This window comes from Lepisosteus oculatus, chromosome 10, assembly GCF_040954835.1.
Source record: "Lepisosteus oculatus isolate fLepOcu1 chromosome 10, fLepOcu1.hap2, whole genome shotgun sequence".
In the NCBI taxonomy this organism is placed as follows: domain Eukaryota; kingdom Metazoa; phylum Chordata; class Actinopteri; order Semionotiformes; family Lepisosteidae; genus Lepisosteus; species Lepisosteus oculatus.
Window position 1 is genome coordinate 15,410,903 of NC_090705.1, and position 17,988 is coordinate 15,428,890.

The 17,988-nt window shown below is 41.2% G+C and overlaps 1 protein-coding gene across 1 annotated transcript in view; it reads right to left on the reverse strand.

Annotated features, from left to right (window-relative positions):
• Positions 1-17,988, reverse strand: part of pleca (plectin a) — a 296,093-nt gene that overhangs the window by 76,164 nt on the left and 201,941 nt on the right. Inside the window, exons 15-32 of the mRNA XM_069195270.1 lie at positions 17,329-17,650; positions 17,052-17,129; positions 16,797-16,958; positions 16,349-16,453; positions 16,070-16,165; positions 15,674-15,799; positions 15,019-15,171; positions 14,747-14,901; positions 14,381-14,507; positions 12,952-13,135; positions 10,712-10,869; positions 8,431-8,609; positions 8,192-8,330; positions 6,860-7,216; positions 6,609-6,692; positions 6,185-6,289; positions 5,718-5,816; positions 39-3,392 (exon numbers count right to left, since the gene is read on the reverse strand). Coding sequence (XP_069051371.1) covers positions 39-3,392; positions 5,718-5,816; positions 6,185-6,289; positions 6,609-6,692; positions 6,860-7,216; positions 8,192-8,330; positions 8,431-8,609; positions 10,712-10,869; positions 12,952-13,135; positions 14,381-14,507; positions 14,747-14,901; positions 15,019-15,171; positions 15,674-15,799; positions 16,070-16,165; positions 16,349-16,453; positions 16,797-16,958; positions 17,052-17,129; positions 17,329-17,650 — 5,983 coding nt within the window. The remainder of the gene's footprint in view (positions 1-38; positions 3,393-5,717; positions 5,817-6,184; positions 6,290-6,608; positions 6,693-6,859; positions 7,217-8,191; positions 8,331-8,430; positions 8,610-10,711; positions 10,870-12,951; positions 13,136-14,380; positions 14,508-14,746; positions 14,902-15,018; positions 15,172-15,673; positions 15,800-16,069; positions 16,166-16,348; positions 16,454-16,796; positions 16,959-17,051; positions 17,130-17,328; positions 17,651-17,988) is intronic.

A 17,988-nucleotide genomic window follows, 5' to 3' on the forward strand; every position in this document is an offset into this window, starting at 1 on the left:
AACTATATGCATGCATGCTGCACTAAAAAAAACAGTACCTCTTTAGACTTATTCTGCAAATCTTCAGCTTCCTTTTTGAGCTTCTCCTTCTCTTTTTCAAGTTCAGCAATGGCTTTGCGAAGCTCGTCAGCCTCTTTGCTGCTCTGTAATCTCTGTACTTCTAGTTTTTCCACAACAGTCAGTTTCTCCCTTGTTGAAAGCTCAGTCTCATGGAGACGAGCACTGATCGCATCAGCCTGTTTCTTAAACTTGCGAGCTTCATCCTCAGCCTTGGATTGGGCTTCGCTGAGCTGCGAGACTCTCAGTTTCAACTTCTCTGCCTCAGCTGTTATTTCCAGCTGCCTCTTGCGCTCAGCCTCTAGAGTCTTATGGAAGCCTTCTGTTTCTTCTTCCAGTCTTTGCTGCATCAGCTGCTTATCCTCCAACAGTTTCTGAGCCTGTTCTTGTGCAAGGTCCTTTTGTCTCTGGAGCATTTCTGCTTCTGCCCTTAGTTTAGATGCTTCCTGGATTGCTTGCATTTTCTCCTTCAGCATTTTCTCTGCAAGGGCTCTCTGCTGTGCTAGATCATCTTCAGCTATCTGCCTCAAACGAGCAGCTTCCTGGGCTTCAACACTGAGTCTAGCAGCTTCTTCAGCCAGTTTCTTCATGTTTTCAGCTTCCTCTTCCAGGAACTTCTGAGTGTTGTCCTTGTCTCTTTTTATCAGTCTTTGGTTCTCCTCCTCAATTCTCAGCTTCAGCTTCATCAGCTCCTCCATTTGGATTCGGACTTTGAACAGTTCTTCTTCCACTTGGGCCTTTTGCTTGACTGCATCACCGACTTCATCCTTGAGGCGCTGCAGCTCTTCATCTAGAAGGTCTTTCTGTTTATCAGTCTCATCCAGCTGCAGCTTCACCTTGGTCAGCTCTTGCTCTACCTGGGACTTCTGCTTCAGAGTTTGTTCTGCAAGCTTTTTGTGCTTTTCCATCTCTGCATCCGCTTGCTGCTTCTGCTTGAGAGCTGCTGCCTCGGCTTGGGCACGTTTAGCGGCTTCAAATTCAGCCTCTTTCCGAAGTCTTTCTGCATCTTCCTGAGCTTTGGCTTGCTTGGCAGCCTCGATTTCGGCTGCTTGTTTTTGCCGTTCAGCATCTTCTGCTTGTTGACGAAAGAGAGCAGCTTCCTGCTCTGCTTTTTGTTTGGCCCTCTCAGCTTCTTCAGCCAATTTTTTAGCCTTTTCAAATTCTTGTTTCATTTTGTTCTGGAAAAGTTCATCTTCTTTCTGTTGGACAAGAACAACCTGAGCCTTCTCTTCTGCAATGATGCATTTCTGGGCAGCTTCTGTGGCGAGAAGAATCTGTTTCTCTGCTTCTTTCTCAGCTAACTCTTTCTGTTTTTTAGCCTCTTCAGCTTTCTTTTTGAGACGTTCCACTTCTTCCTGAGCAGCCTTACGTTGTCGAGCAGCTTCTTCTTCAGCAGCAGTGATCTTCTTCACTTTCTCCTCAGCTTCCCTGCGCCGTTTCTCTTCCATGAGGGCAAGCTGGCGTAGTTTTTCAGCTTCTTGCTCAGCTTGAAGCTTACTGTGCTGTGTTTCCTCTGCAATGTTTTTGAGTTTGTTCAGTTCTAACTCGAGGTCCAGCTTTCCTGATGAGGCTTTCTCAAAGTTAAGTTTCAGGATGCGTATCTCCTCCTCTACTATCCTTCTCTGTTTTACAGTCTCCTCCACAATTGTCTTCTGCCTTTCCAATTCATTGTCAGAAGACTTCTTCAGCTGGTTAATCTTCTCTTCAATATCTTGTTTGTGCTGTGTTGCCTGTTCCTCAAGGATCTTGCGTTGGTAAGCTTCATCTTCAGCCTGCCTTCTCAGTCTCTCATTTTCTGCCTCTTTCTCTTTGAGGGCAATCTCTGCTTCAGTTTTGAGGCGAGTGGCCTCATTGATTGCAGCCAGCTTTTCCTTGAGAATCCTTTCAGCTTCTGCTCTCTGTCGGGCTGCTTCTTCCTCAGCAATCTGCCTCTGTTTCTTGGCTTCCTCAGCTATAGAGCGCAGCTTTGATGCCTCTTCAGCAAGTTCCCTCATCTTACCTGCTTCAGCCTCAAGGAGCTGCTTGCTCTTTTCAGTGTTTGACATTGTCTCCTTTTCAGTTTTTGCCTTTAACTGGAGAAGAACATCCATTTCAGCCCTCACTTTGGCAAGCTCTTCCTCCAGTTGCTTTCTCTGTTGAACTGCTTCATTTACCTCATTTTTCAGGCGGTAAAGTTCTTCATCTAACAAAGACCTCTGTTGTTCAGCATGATCAAACTCGGCCCTCAGGCGGATGAGCTCCTGCTCAGCAGAAAGCTTCTGTTGGGCTGTCCCTTCAGCCAATTTCCTTTGTTTAATTAGTTCTTGCTCAGCCATTTCTTTTTGCTTTAGAGCAGCTTCTTCAGCCTTGGCTCTCTTCCTAGCTTCGCGTTCAGCCTCTTCTTTCTGCTTTTCTGCCTCTTCCTGTGCAACACTTTTTTTGTGGGCTTCTTCCTCAGCCTGGAGCCTCAGGCGGAGAGCTTCATTAGCTTTCTGCCTCCACTTTTCCAGTTCCTTTTCAGCTTCCTCTCTGGCCTTGTCAGCCTCTTCTTGTTGCTTCTTAATACGCTCTGCCTCCTCCTGTAAGTGGATGACAGTAACATTCTGATGCTTGAGTGATTCCTCCAACTGCGTTGTCTTCTCAGCAAAAGACATTCGCTTGCTTTGAAGCTCTGCTGCAGCACTTTTCTGTGCCACTTCCTGTGCCAACTTGATTTGTCTGTCTTTCTCCAACTCTGCTTGTTTCCTCCTTCTTTCAGTCTCTTCTGCTTGCATTTTAAGCTTCTCTAAGTCCTCCAAGGCCTTTTGCTTTTGTTTAGCAGCCTCTTTTTCTGCTTCTGTTTTCTTCTTCAGTTCCTCTTCAGCCTTTCGCTTTTTCTGGGTCTCTTCGTTCACCTGCTTTCGGAGCTTTTCAGCTTCATCCTGGGCAGCTTTCCTGAGTTTTTCTGCTTCTTCGGCCCTGTCTCTTAATTGCTGGAGTTCGGCTTCAGCTGTAGATTTCTGCTTCATTGTTGCCTCTAACTGGATCCTGATGATATGGATTTCCTCCTCAATCTTTGTGCGACTCAACAGGGCTTCCTCTACCTGCTGACTTTTAGACTTAATCTGTTGCTCGGAGAGGTTTTTGAGTTCATGAAGCTCCTGCTGGATGTTGAGTTTTTGCTTCTCTGCATCAACAGCAACCACCTCTCTCTTGCTGACCTCTTCTTGCATTCTGAGTTTCAGCTCATCAGCTTCCTTTTCTGCCTTGCTTTTGGCTTTTGCATGAGCCTCAGCTAACTGCTTCTGTTTCTCTAACTCAGCCTGCATCTCTGCCATCTTTTTCCTCTCTTCCTCCTTTAGTTTCTCAGCAGCTTTCTGTATTAGCAAAAGCAAACGGCAAAAAAGAAAATAAAAATAAGTAAGTACAGTAGTCTATATTAAGTCTACAAGCAAATTAAAAATATATTAATGTTATTAAGCAGGTTTGTAAATAAAGCTACAACTAGATCAATAAGGAATTACATAAGTTCTGAAACTTTAACAAAGATGTCATGTAACATTTACTGAATGTATGGAACACAGAACGAGACATTACACCACAGCAATTCAGTTTAGATACAGTTTGGATCTAGAATGGATTCATGCAATTGAAATTGCCCTTGATGTCTTGAAAGGCAAAATCGCTTCTACTTCACACATTAATTCATCCAGAATACATGAAGCACAGGATATAGGGATGGATCCTTTATTCATACAAGACTGATTTAGAAAATTCTAAATGTATTTATTCCATCAGCCTGGGTCATATATTCACTTACACTGGGATATACAGTGGGTTCCTTTTCATTGAATCAACATAAGATGTTAAGAACTTCTTATACAAGGAAAGGATATACAATGATTCTGATAATTAGGTTCACTACAGCATAAGAACTTTCTCTGTACTTTCTATAATTTGATCAAATACAATTTAAAGCAAAAGACAAGTTTAGATCAGGCCAAGACTGCACAAAAGTATTTGGCAAGAAAAACCTTTGAAGCCTTCAGATTTCTTCCCTTCCAAATTTCAATTAGCAATTAATGGAATGTTGAGGCAAGGCCTTAAAGAATGAATATTAGACTACAGATGTGTTATCTAAAATTATGTCAGATAATTGATGAATTTTTGCTCACTTCAGCAAAAGTGATTAGGCACTGCACAGCAGACAAACCTAGCCAATCCCCAATCCTCTGCCTTAATACACAAAAAGACTAGTGATGCAGCAAAACAAAGCGTGGGACTGATGGAGAGAGATGGCAGCGCAGTGAAACCTCATTAATTAGACTGTAATCCTGTTCTTGCATTAAAGGTAGCTCAATGTTTAGATAGTTTACAACACAAGATTCAAATTAATATGAATTTAATTTAATATTAATAAAATAATCACATTTTTACATGTGTAGGTTCTGAAGAAAAGTCTTTGTGCAATTCAGATCTACTATGTAGGCAAAAAAGATACAATTACACGGTAGTCACAAAACCTGAAATGCACAGAAACTAAAAATAAGGTGCTCTATGACTGGAATTGACTGAAGAAGGTGCAATAATAGTATATTTATAGGTCTACTATCAAGACAAACACAAGCTGAAATCTAAGTAAAGACGTTTCACACCAATTCAGGCCCGGTGAGAAGGTGATAGCTGCAATGAACATGGTGGGTTTGAATACCTGGTGCTTTGTGGATAATTTACCTCTTTAGCGCCAAACAAGGCAAACATTCATCATGACAAAGCACTGGCAAGCAGTTTAGAGAAGCAAAAGAAAGTTAGGGTTAGAAAAGAAAGGGAAAAAATAAGGCATGTTAATTTTGAAAAAGTAAAGTTCAAAAAGTGAGAGTCAGCCTGAAGCATACTCAATTTAAAATCCAAACCAAGCTAAATGAAAGCCTGCAGCAAGGCAAAGCTATCTCACAACTACACTTGAATAACAGTGTTATAAGACAACAGTCAAATTATTTCACCCTTAGTTTTGAATGTTTGCTCAACTTTCTCAGGGATGTTTATGTATTAACAGCTTACAGAGAAATAGGCGTTTGCTTCAGGCTGAACAGTACCAAGTGTATTTGGGAAGTGTCTCGTTCCACTGAAGGAGTGCTTTCACACGTAAACTCTACAGTGAATGGGAGACAAATACTGCTGGGAAATGAGGTGTGCTGCAGCACTAGCACTTGTTGATCTTTAATTCCTGATGAACACCTCATTGGTAGGATTAGGGTTTGGGTAGGATATGTAAAATTGGCATTTTGCAATCTTCCTGACTAAGCAAGCATTTTTCAGTATTTAGTACAATTAACAGGAAGAGGAACCATCTTTTTATTAATACTTACTAAAACATTAATACACAGACCCTTGGAAATCTTAATTTTCTTTTTTCTACACCTTCTAAAATTTTAATTTTATTATTTCAATTACAAAGCAACACGCTCTTGATCCTTTTGGCAGATTATGGTTTTCTTCCATTTAGACTACATGAACAAAGCAGGATTTCCAGGTTTTAAGTCCCTAAACTACGGAAATCCAAAACGTTTCAACTTCAATCTATTTTACTCCTCAGAGCAGAGAGGAAAGGAAATAACACACAGTTTGAGCAACACACAGTACACAGTACTAATGGTTTAAAAGGCTTAGTGCTGTTTTTCCCCATGGAGGGTGTCACGTACCTCCTCCACCTCCAGGCGGCGCTGTGTGTCTGTGATGAACTTGATGTACTGGCTGGTCAGAGTCATGAGCTCACTGTAGCGGGTTCTCAGGGTGACATACTGAGAAAGCAACACAGCACAGGATCACATTACAAGCTGCTGTTGACAAGCTCAGTGCTGCACAGCAGCATGTACCCTCTGACCCTGTTAACTACTCATGCATCGTGTTGCAGTTCATTGTCTCAGCCTCATCTCAATGCCTGTTTAAAGTACTGCACTTTCTTGAACATTGTAATTTACTACTTTTCTGTAACAACACTGCCTTGTACATCTCATCATACAATTTTGTTTAGTAAACTTGCACAAAAGCATTTCAAGTGATGCTAGCACATCGTGTTATGTTCTCTTGTGAACACTGTGTTCCTTTTACTACCTTGTAAAAGTGTAAGATTTTTTTTTTTAAATAAAGATATCGGCAAAACACTCACTTCCTGGATGATGTTGTCAGACGCGGACTCTACTTTAGCTTTCTTGAGAGGAGAGGCCAGCGGCTCCACCATGGCTTTGTAAGTTACCAGCTGAAGCTCATAATCCTGGGAGAGGAGAGAGCTGGGGTTGGCGGGATATCTGGGACTTCAAACGTGCAGTAACAGAAATGAACTTCCGTATGGTACATTAACTCGCAAAACTCCAAGGTCCACGGCACATCTGCACGCGACATCAGATGTGACAAGAAAAGGGAAACCCTGCAGCTTAAAACTTGAAAATTATCTGTTCTTAAAAGCACTTCGTTTGACCATTAACAAAAACTATGAAGCTGAAAATGCAGTAACTTAAAACAAGTTTCTCATTGCCATTACACAAAGAATGACTGAGGTCATGCTGACGTGTGTTACTGGGTCAGACACATACCTTGATGGCATCAATGTATCCCTTGGCATACGTCTGGCACTCATCCACCTTTTCTTTGTTTTTCTCGATCTCTTCCAAGAGTTTCTGTGTATCAAAGAAGAGTTATGTTAGTAGGGACGATTTACAAATTATCATATACTCTACTATCATCTTCTGCTTTAAAGAAATATGGTTAAGTTGGGAACAATACCCATAAAGATTAATATTGTAATTGCAATTATTAATTTGTGAAAAACAGTTAAAGTCCTCACCTTCTCCTGGGTGAGCTGCTCCTTGAGTGTCTTGCTGTCACCAATGGGCACGGCCTGGATCTTCTCCTGGCGCTGCTTGGCATCTCCAATCCAGTTGATCAGCCAGTCATAGCTCTCCCGGTAGTAGCGCAGCTGGCGGCCCAGCTGCTCAAGCTCGCGCTGGCGCAGGTCGATCTGGGTGAAGATGCCCTGCCATCGCTCCAGCAGGCTGTTCACGCACTGGCGGTAACGCTCGAGGTCGGCGTCGCGCTCGCTGTGCACTCGGGACATGCGCTCGCTCACAGTAGCGGCTTTGCTCAGCTCACCCTCCAGACCGTCAAACAAAGGCTGGTTACCCTCTGCCTCATTGCGGGTTTTCTGCGGGGAGCACAGGAACAGACGGAATGAAGCAATTGATACAGCTTGAGATATATATTGGCACCTACTCTTTCCATTTAATTAGCAACAACAACCCATGGCGCTATGGCCCCTTGCAGAGCCCTGGCCTCCTCCACCACCCTCCTCCACGACTCTCGGTCTTTGCCATCCTCTCACTCTCAACTTTCCATTTAATTAGCATGGATGTATATTCTATTCTCCTATATTAACCAATGATAAAGGTATTTTTATACAGCTATCTGCTGTAAAATTATAGAAAACTATCTTTTTAATCTGCAAAGAAGTGCTACTTACAGCACTGCTGCAATTTGCACCTCACTGGAATGACTGCCTTCAGTTAGATAATGCTTTGTTTAAAAGACTGGTCTGAAAACTAAGATAAGAGGTCAAAGGACGAATTAATTAAGCAACATCTCTTAGATGAGTGCTTCCTAACCCCAGTTCTCAGGGACCTCGTGTGTCTGCTGATTTTTACTCCATGACTTACTGATTACTTTGATGAGAGTATTAAAGTGATGGCCTTGATGAGGTAGTTCTGAAACCCAGATATTGGTAGAGTACAGAACTGAAAGCAAATTATGTTCGTGCCTTCTGGTTCTTGCCCCAGCTGAGATTGAAGTGTTCCTCTGGAACACGGCTAGGAGTCACTGAACCTGGTGATCATAAAGCACTGCCTGAAACAATTGACCAAAATCTTTCCTATGGTGACTATGGTCTAAGCATGATGGATCATTAATAATCATGAGGAGGAAGAACAGCTGGTTTCAAAGTGTAAATTTCAGAACCTGTCAAACAATGTGAATGACATGTAAAGTTGAAATGTAAATTTCATTTATGTATTGTATGTCTCCCTGGCTAAAGTTGTTTGGCGAACAAATAAATTGGAAGCCAAATAATATAAGTCTGTGAAGTAAATGAGTTGTTGGAGTTGATGGTGGCAGTTTCAATCTCTACCTTGAGCTGAGTTCGGTAGGTCTCCACCTCCTTGGTATCGGCAGGCACCTTGTTGACCTCTCTGAGGCGGTCTTCATACTTCTTGACCACTTCCTCCGCGCCCTGGGTGCTGCGGATGACCAGGTCAATCGTCTTCAGCCTGAGAGAATGAGAGTGGTAAATGAGGTTAGGGCACAGCTAACTTTCACAACAGGAACACAAACTGGAAGCAGAGGGCAGCTGATGGATGGGTCATGTACTTGTCAAGGTAGACAGAGGAGAGGCTGTAGACATGGTCCATCTTCTGCAGGGTGATGTCAAGCTCAGAACGCAGGACTGGAGCAGAGCTGGATTGCTGAGGTGATGCCAGGACTGCCTCGGTCTTCTCTGCCACCTTGTCCAGGTTCCTCTTGATGCCCTCCAGCTCAGTGTGGATTTTCTGAGGACACAGTCAGGAAGTCAGACCTTAGCTCTAAAGTGTTTGACATAGACAGCACGATTATAAAAGCTGCATCTTGTCATTTCTGACGGAAAATACATTGGCTTGGTAATAACTATAAATTATCTCTGTTCTGTTTACTACATTACAGGAAGTCTCCATCCCAAAAGCTTTATAAAGAACTCCTTACTCTTCTGTGCTTTTAGTGTGAATGTGTTATTTGATGTTGTGTTTTTCTGCTGGAAAATAAACTATGGAAAATGCATATCTTGATTAATATACTGTATATGCTCGGTACTATATTCTATGCATGTCTGATTTTCAGTCTGTCAATATGTCAATATGTACCATTTTTTTAAAATAACAGAATGAGCCTAACATGGCATCTCTGCACTTCATATCTAGTTTTGATTAATCACAAATAATATTCCTCCCCTGGGTAGAATTCAATAATGATTACAGTCACTGGAAACTTCCTATAACAAATACATAAAATCTAATTAAATAAAAAGCACTATGATTGTTTCTAAGGTCAACAAAGTCATTATCCAGAGCTCTGCTTTTCAAAAGGATAAAGAGTTTTATTACTTATCCAACTACAATATACAGACACCCCATTACTGATAAGACATTTATTAGAACTCTTTCCCATAAGAACAACAAAAAAGGCTTTCAGAAGATCAAAGCAAGTTGCCCACCAATATACTGAGCAGGGACAGGAAAAATTGGACAAGATTGGGGTACAGCCTCCACATACTGTAAGTTATTTTTCCAGATCTGTCAGCCAAGTATCCACTATGTCACTCCTGTTGACAAAAAGCCATCACTGATCTCCATAGAAAGTGTCTTCACTAGTGGCATCATTGTGCGGTATAGCATTACTACAATGCATGACAAAGATGCGCTACAAGAGGTTATGGTGACGGCACAAAGGATTATAGGATATGCTTTACCACCAATCGGTGAGATTCACAACATCTGCTTTTGCAATAAAGCGATCCTTCATTTAGGATCCCATCCATCCCAGCCATAAACTGTTCTCCCCTCTGCGCTCTGGCAAGCAGTACCACACTATTAAACACACTAGACTCAAGAACAGCTTCTATCCCACTGCAGTACGCATCCTCAACAGCTAACTGCAATGCCTCAGACTCAATACACATCTGCACTATGCACTTTTTGCATGGTCCACCATGTTTTGTTTTCTCAATACTGCATATTTACTGTCCTACAACATATTTATTGTTCTTGTTGTTACTGTTTATTATGTTTGTAATATACTGTCTACATCGTGTGGTGTTGTCTCTTGTACTGTGTGTGTCCTGAGAGATCATCGTGATTTAAGAATTCCAACATATGTGTACACATTGCAATAAACTACTCTACTGATCTCTCAAACCTGCAGAGGCACCAAATCAGGCGGCACCAAAATGGGTTTGCCTGTTGTACTATGCCCTCCCAGTGTGCTTCACTCTGCTCTCTACACCATCTGCTCAGTCCCCAAAGGCTTACTCCCTCACTCTCTCTGAAGCATATTGCATATTGCTTGTGATGCCGATCAGCAATTTGTAATAGTGAAAGAAAATGCAGCATTGGGCTTTCTTTTCTCATTTTGTTGTAGTCATTTACTTAATTTCCACTGTAAACACAAATTCCTTATAATATCAATAGATGCACCTGCGTTTGGACAAAAATGTTATTTAAAACAACTAATTGTCAATAAAACAACCCAACTGCACAACAAAAACATTTTGCTCATCACAAAGATGCTGCACCAGGGAATCCTCACTTTTACTTTTGGGTCGGGGCATCGGGACATTGATATCACGTTTATTTAATAAAAACACTTTCACGAACTTCTACTTTAAGAAATGCTGAAATATCTCAGAAGAGTAAGATGCCCTTCTGTTTAAGCCATACATACAGTATTTTAAAATGATTCTCCTCACATTTGAATAGACAATTACTGAATCTTTCTCTACAGGACGTCAAAAAATGCAGTGTAACTTTAAGCCAGCAGTATTCCTTTACCTGAAACCCTCTGAGTGGTATTTACAGTAAAAGAGTTTTTTTTAAGACGCTAAAGTGTACTGTCCCTGTACCTTCTGCTCTGTTATCCTCTGGGCACAGTCCTTCAGGGGGTCCTTGTCCAGGGGCATTCGGATCTTGTGGATGGTGCGAGACTCACAGCCTTCCAGCTGCAGGCGGATGTCCTTGATCTGGGAGATGAAGCTCTTGCACACTGACTCGTCTTGCTCTCCTGGATTAAGAAGAATGACAATTGCATTTAAGACTCATTTTTATAGGCATAACAATTCCTTGTCATATTTGGTAAGAATTGGAGATGTAAAGAGAGACAGGCCTGATGGCTCTTAAGTTCATGTTTGGTTTTAAAATGTTTAAATATTGTTTTGACTGTTTTTTGTATTGCGTTTATCACATAGGTTTACTAAGCCCCGTGTCAGCGCCATCATGTACACAATCCAACTAATGTTTATTAGTCAGAAAGAGGTTAAAATCTAGTCTGAGCAGGAACTAAAGTATTGTACAGTGTTCTAGAAGTATTGTTCTTTATTATAATATGCAATCGTATTGTCTCAAGTAATTCTGATAGAATGTCCGCATAAATTACAATACCTATCTATTCCTCTAGCAAACTGAAATATAGTGAGTCATTTAAAATGCAACAAATGCTATGGGTTCTGTCATTCCGATTTGTTGTGTTTTTCATGCTTTCTTTAACAGTATATGAAATAGTATATTTAAACGTTCACACACAGTGACAAATCAATTGAGCATTTCATTAAAATCTTCAATCTCTTAAAGAATACATCACAAAAAAGGTTTCACACCAAATCTGCACAAAGTGCAAAAACAACATGCATGTGGGTAGTTTTATCAACAGCTGCAGGGCTTCAAGCACTGTAGTGGCTAAAACACAGCAACCAGTGCGAGTATGTGATGGAAGGAGAGCACAGCTTCATCCGTCCACATAAAGATTTATAGCTTTGGCCAATTAGCAACTAAGTGGGTGTCCTAAAGCAACAAAGTGGTCACCAGCATGCCACTCACCCTTCAATCTTATCATCGACCCTGCAATATGAAGTTAACAGTTATCTATTGTTTGGTTCCCATAAACCAAAGAATTATCACCCTCTAGGGTACATGCACATTGTGTAAAAGATCAAACACTTTGAGAAGCTCTGGGCAGGCAATTGAGAATATCCATTGCTTCCATCTTAATACCCCATTTAGATGACAATACAGTTATATAATACAGTTATATAAGTAATATTAAAAGATGTATTTTCTTCATACACACTGAGATATTTTCATTAAATCAAATAGCTTCATCACTTGAATGCACTAAGACTGTAATTGCTTAAAAGAGTGTTAGACATGCAAGAAAAGTTTCATTCTACAGTGAAAAACAAAAGAGGAAAACATACAACAAATTAGCTATAAAAACAAATTCTTATGTTAATCTTTTTTACCTAGTTTATTGGCAGCACATATAATTAAGATAAATCCATATAAATTCCTATTTTCATATAAAAATCCTAAAAATGTCTATTTTGAGGGGTGTTTCCTTGAAATTAGTAATGTAAGTTGGTAAGATGCCTACAGTGCTTGGGCAAAAAAAATCTCTCACTCCTGTAGGTGGGGTATGCGTCATTATTTAAGGAAGCTTCGTGTTATTAACAGCACCGAGGCTCAATTTTTCCAGTACCCAGATGACAAAATCAGCATGAAATATACTCTTTACTTCCTATTTGAAACATTTCCAGTGCAGTGCGGTTCAGATACTAGCTTTACTTTCTATGTTCTCTGATAAAATAGACAATTTTTGTACAAACATTTAGAGCTGCAGTTTGCTCTTAATTGGCAGAACTTTGTTGCTCACTCTTGATGGACAATCTTTGCTTTAGCTTCTTTCCAGTGAAAACATTCAGTTTTGTCACTGCTCTCCTTGTTGGTACTCCAAAGATCTACCAGTTACAGTATACGCCCTATCATGGAGGTTTTACAGATGTGGAGATCACACGCTTTCAATTCTCTAAGATTACACCACACTTCAGTTAAAATATGGATAACCTCTTAACTGTTAAGAACAGGTAAACAGATAAAAAGTATTATTAACTTGAAACCTAACTAAGAAATTGTTTAGGCTACAAAGTTATATTATACTACAAACTTCTTGACCAACAGAAGAGCTATATACAAAAATGAATCAAAATGATTCAACCAGTTGTGAATTAGCAGATATTAACTGAAGCAATCCCTCAGAGATTATCCTCTGTAAGGATGCAGGGAGTGGTGCTGTGTGTCTACCAGGACTCACCTTTCTCCAGTGTGCGCATCAGGGTTTCGTAGTGGTGGGTGGACTTGCTGTAGTCACTCTCCACCTGCATGCGGTCATCTGCTCCGAACAGCTGGGAGTCCTGACTGTCTCTCATGAAGTCCTGGTAATGCAGCTCCAGGTTCCGGAGGATCAGCCTGTACTCCTCAGGCTTCAGGGTCTTAAACTGAGGCACAAAGAAAGCCTCACGTCAGTGATTTCACCCCCTCCTCCACCTTGGATGTAGAGGTAGCAATGGACTCCCTCAAAATATGATGAATCAGCAGGAGAGAACTAATTATTACCACACTGGACTACTGCAGCATTGGATGCAGACTCAAAGCAAGTAAAACATGAAGTGGCAAAACACTTTTCCAAAGAAAAAGCGACTATTCATAGAGCATTTCAATTTTATTAGGACCTGCATTCTTGAAATAAGTGAAGGCCTCACACTCATTTAAAACGTGAATGAGTAGACTTCATAATATCACAAACAGGGTGTGAAGATTATTTGGTTAACTGAATTTCCAAAAAACCCTGAGCACACAGTAACTGAAGAAGGACACCACTCATCATTGTTTTCCAAAAATATTTCATTTGAAAGTAAGTTATATTGAATTTAACTATAAACATATGTTCTCCACTTTATCAGGAGCGAAGGGAGATGAAAAGGGGCTCTTGTCTGAAGAGCTCATATGTATAACAACTGATGCAAACAATAATTTGTATAAAATAATCTTGGTAACATTAAAATGCAAAACCAAAAATCCAAAACACTGGACTACTGTATATGAAACTGCCCTTCAGTGAAAAAAGCACAATCAGACATACAGATAACAGACAAGGTGATAGAACAATTATACAAAGCTCACCAAAGTTCACCACCCTCATATCCAACCACCCACTTTAACATTCTTGCAGGTTAGCCAGCTGATTGATTATGATTAGAATTCAGACACAATTATTTCTTATATTGGTCAGGTATGCAATGCAATTTTTTGGGGGGATTAGCTTAATATTTCAATACCTGAGATTCATCACTCTTTCCATCTTATTTCTTCTTATTTTAGTACTAAAGTATCAACAAATTTCAAATGGAAGATTAATTAAACTTTGAGAAGCTTCTATCTTGCACCTTTACTGTTTCGCTGTCATGCTGTTTTGCCTATTCTTTTTACTTTTCTAGGTACAGCTGTATGCTTTTCATATATGAAGGCTGTAATAGAAGAGGGCCCAGTATACATATTGTGGTCCATTACTATTAAAGGGTCATAGTGTCTTCTGGTTTTCATTCTACTCAAGTTCTGATTTACTGTATTGAAACGAGCTATTGGCTCAACTAGAAAAACCTAACTTTCTTCCATTTGATTATAAAAAAGACCTTCAAAATCTTCTGGGCTAGAGAGGTGGATTCTCTGGTATGATTTCCTACCATGATAATGTTCCAGGACTGAATCTGCTGAATGTCACGGATCAGGTACTGCCAGGACAGCAAGCTCTTCATGTCGATGTGCAGGTGGTGCCACATGGTTACCAGCTTCTGGTGGACTGAATCCAAGCTATACAAAGCACCAAAAATGTGAATTGCATAAAATAACATTTTACGATGTATGAAATAGAGGAAAAAAAAAAATCTGGTGATATTTTTAATAAACTGTACTATTACCAAATATCTGTAAGACAAAAGCTTTAGACTTTTATTTGGGATGTTTTCTCTAACAACAAAAAACCAGTCACCAGTGATAGTGGATTTCTCCAACTAAGCCAATATCTGGTTCCACATACACGGCTCTCATACCTGGAGACGGAGTCCAGGGCCTCCTTGTTTGGAGGTGGGATGAGGAAGCACACTGATGGCACCACAGCTTCATTCCCTGAAGCATTCAGCACTTTCCACTTGAAGGGCTGGGAGTTATTCAACAGAACGCATTCATCTCCTTTGTGCACTGTGATCTGGAGGAGAGATAGAGCAAAAACAGCTATTTTGGGCCATTCTTTCACATGCACTGTTTGCAGAACTGTGAGCAGTGGTCAGTGACTGTTCCAACCGTTTGCTCTGCAGACCCTCACCTCCATCTGCTTGAAGTCACACACAGCCTGGACTGGAAGCTTGCTTCTCAGGGGGTTGGCTGGGTTACGAGGCTTCAGCTGGACAATGGTCTTGGCACGCTTATTGAGCCCCGCCAGGTGAGCCTTGTACTCATTTAGCTGCTCCTTCTCTTCCTGCAGGGGGAAAGAGCACAGGGAACATCAAAATGCTGCTGAGAGGATATTTTCCCCTCTCAGTCCTTAAATGCCAGTGACTTCAATACCTACAGTTTTGACTTTCGTTTCACATCATTTCAATTCTAGTCACCAAAAAAGGCCACCTTTGGTTTAATCATAAAACTTGTCAGAGAGCACTGTTTCCAGGTGCTTAGATTTTAACGGGAAAGGAACTGACACTTTGCTGCAAGACATTTCTCCCATGTATTTATAAAAGAAACTCAGAATGAAAAAAAAATGTTTTCCAGCTGGTCAAGTTTAGTTTTTAATTTGTAGGAAAAGGCCCTCTAAGGCCATTTATGCCATCTAGCCCATTTGGAACTTAGTAGTAAATAGATTAAAGAACATAAGAATGTGTTCACAGCAAAGACATCACTTGTAACTCCATTGATATTTATCTAAACAACACAAAATGGAAATAATAATCCTAAACGATGGCTTTCAGGAGCTCCACAGTTACCATGGCATCCTGCAGCAGGTCCTCGAGCCGTGTGACCGTGATAGACCTGTCGCAACTGTATTTCTTCTTCATGGATTCCTGAATCTTCTTCAGGTGTTCATCCGCATCCTTCACATCTGAGAAGAACTGTAGAGGGAATCAGAAAATGCTTCTAATTTATTTGACTGATGGTAGTGATAAGGGTAATGACGGGATCAAGAAAAGTGATCAGAAAATACAAAATATTGGTCTTTAAAATGAGTTGTGAAGGAAAATGAGTTCTGAAATGACAGGATTTGAAACAAATTTTCTAGAACAAAAAAAAAACACACTTATCTCCTTTCTCAGGGCTTTAGTCTTTCAAAGCTTCACACTGGACCGTTCTGAGTAGCACAGACATGACAGCGAACTACGTACCTGGAAGTATGCTGTATTTTCCTTGAGGTGAGCCTCAATGCAGCAGCACAGTTGTAGAATCCAACTCCACTGCGTCTGCAAGGCTGCCATGAAGGCCTAGGAATTAAAAACAGGCTTAATTGAAAAAGTTGCCTTATTCTATGCTCTGCCATTTGTTCAAAGAATACTCAAAAATCAAAACAAAATGGAAGTGTAGCGATAGAAGAACAGTCCGACAGTGTGTGCCTCCCCATAGCCCATTCTCCACCTACTATTTGAATGTATTGTTAAGTTACTCACCTCCACTGTCTTCCTGCCTGGGTGCCCTTCCTTCAGCAGCCTCTCGCCATTGGCCTGAGTGTCATTCACCTTCTTCTCTCTCTGCTCCAGCTCCCGCATCAGACCCTGAATCAGACAGAAGAGACCCTCAGGACCTTCTTGGACCAGACAGGCAGTACAAACACACTGATGGGACAATACTGTAGTTTTGCTACTGTTGATGTAGTTTGGGTTTATCATTTTCATTCCCACTTTTGGAACATCACAATCTGCAGTACACTTGACCAAACCAATTTCCATAGTTCTAAACAGTGGCAGACAACTCAGGACCATCTCTGTTCTCCTCAAATATACGTGAGTACACAATATGATGCCTAATATTTTCCCCTGAACTTTTGTGCTTTGTGTAAAAGTAGGTTAGGGTGTAAATTTGTATTATCTGTCGCTGGGGTCAAAAGAATCACCGTACCGAGTAGTTGTCTTTCTTTGCGGTCATGTTGGTGTTGCGGTCACTCCAGTCGTAGTTCACTTCCTCCTCCTCTTTGTCGTTCAGCCACATGAGCTCCTTGGTTGCAGCCGACACAAAGGCGTGAAGCTGGTCGAGGTTGCGGAGACGAGACTTGGAGGAAGTCTATAAAAAAAAAGAAAATACATTATATAGGGACCTTCAATTTCTGTGAGAAGCCCTAAAATCGGAACACTAAAAAATCTAGTTGACACTTACCAGCAGCTTGGTATACTGCAGGTCCAGCTTCCCTAAATAATCTCTGTAAGCCCCCCTGCTCACGGGTGAGAGCTGATTCTGAATGAAAGAGAAAAGGCGAGTTTTACTTTACATTCCCACACTGAGGGTTTGATAAATCAAAAAGCAAGAGAGTCAGCACATAGCTGGCATGTGTAGATTGTGCATACAGTGCTGTGGAAGAGTAAAGATGTTTTTTTTAGTTTGAAATTTCCCATATGACACTGAAAGGACGCCACAAGTGGGTGCTGTCTGTTACCTCGTCTGCGCGCGCCCGCTCGATTTTGGCGCGGAAGTCTTCGATGGACTGATGGAGGCCACGGTGGCTGCCCAGGTGGGACTCCACAGAGGGGAGGTCGGAGCCCCACTCTGCCCCGTCGATGCGCCGCTGATTCTCCTCCACCCACGTCAGCAGGTCCTGGATGTAGCGCAGGGTCACGTCGTCCAGCTCGGGACGCGTCCGCATGGTCTGTTGCTGGGCGGTCTGGGTCAGGACAGCTTGAGTCTGGGGCACTCCTGACTTCAGACGCAGGTTGTACTCGGTGCGCAGAGCCACCAGGCGCTCATGAAGGCGGTACACCCTGAAGACACACACGGCGCGTTACTGAACACGAAATTTAAATGCGACGCCTCGGGGAAGCTTCCATTTTCACAACATGTCTTCAACATGCAGAATCGTTCTTAAACACAATTTACATATTAGCCACGCGATTTCCAAGTGGCACTAAAGAAAAGAAGCCGATTCCCACTTTCTTAAATTGTAAAAGGTGAAAGGCGTATATCCAGCTGCTGTAGCACTGGAACAACAGTGTAGATTTAGAAAATAAGAGTTATTTAAATAATTAAAAGAAATGGAGTTAAAGCTGAAAAGGATAAAAGAATATTGAAAACTATACTACATAAATATAGTAAATAAATA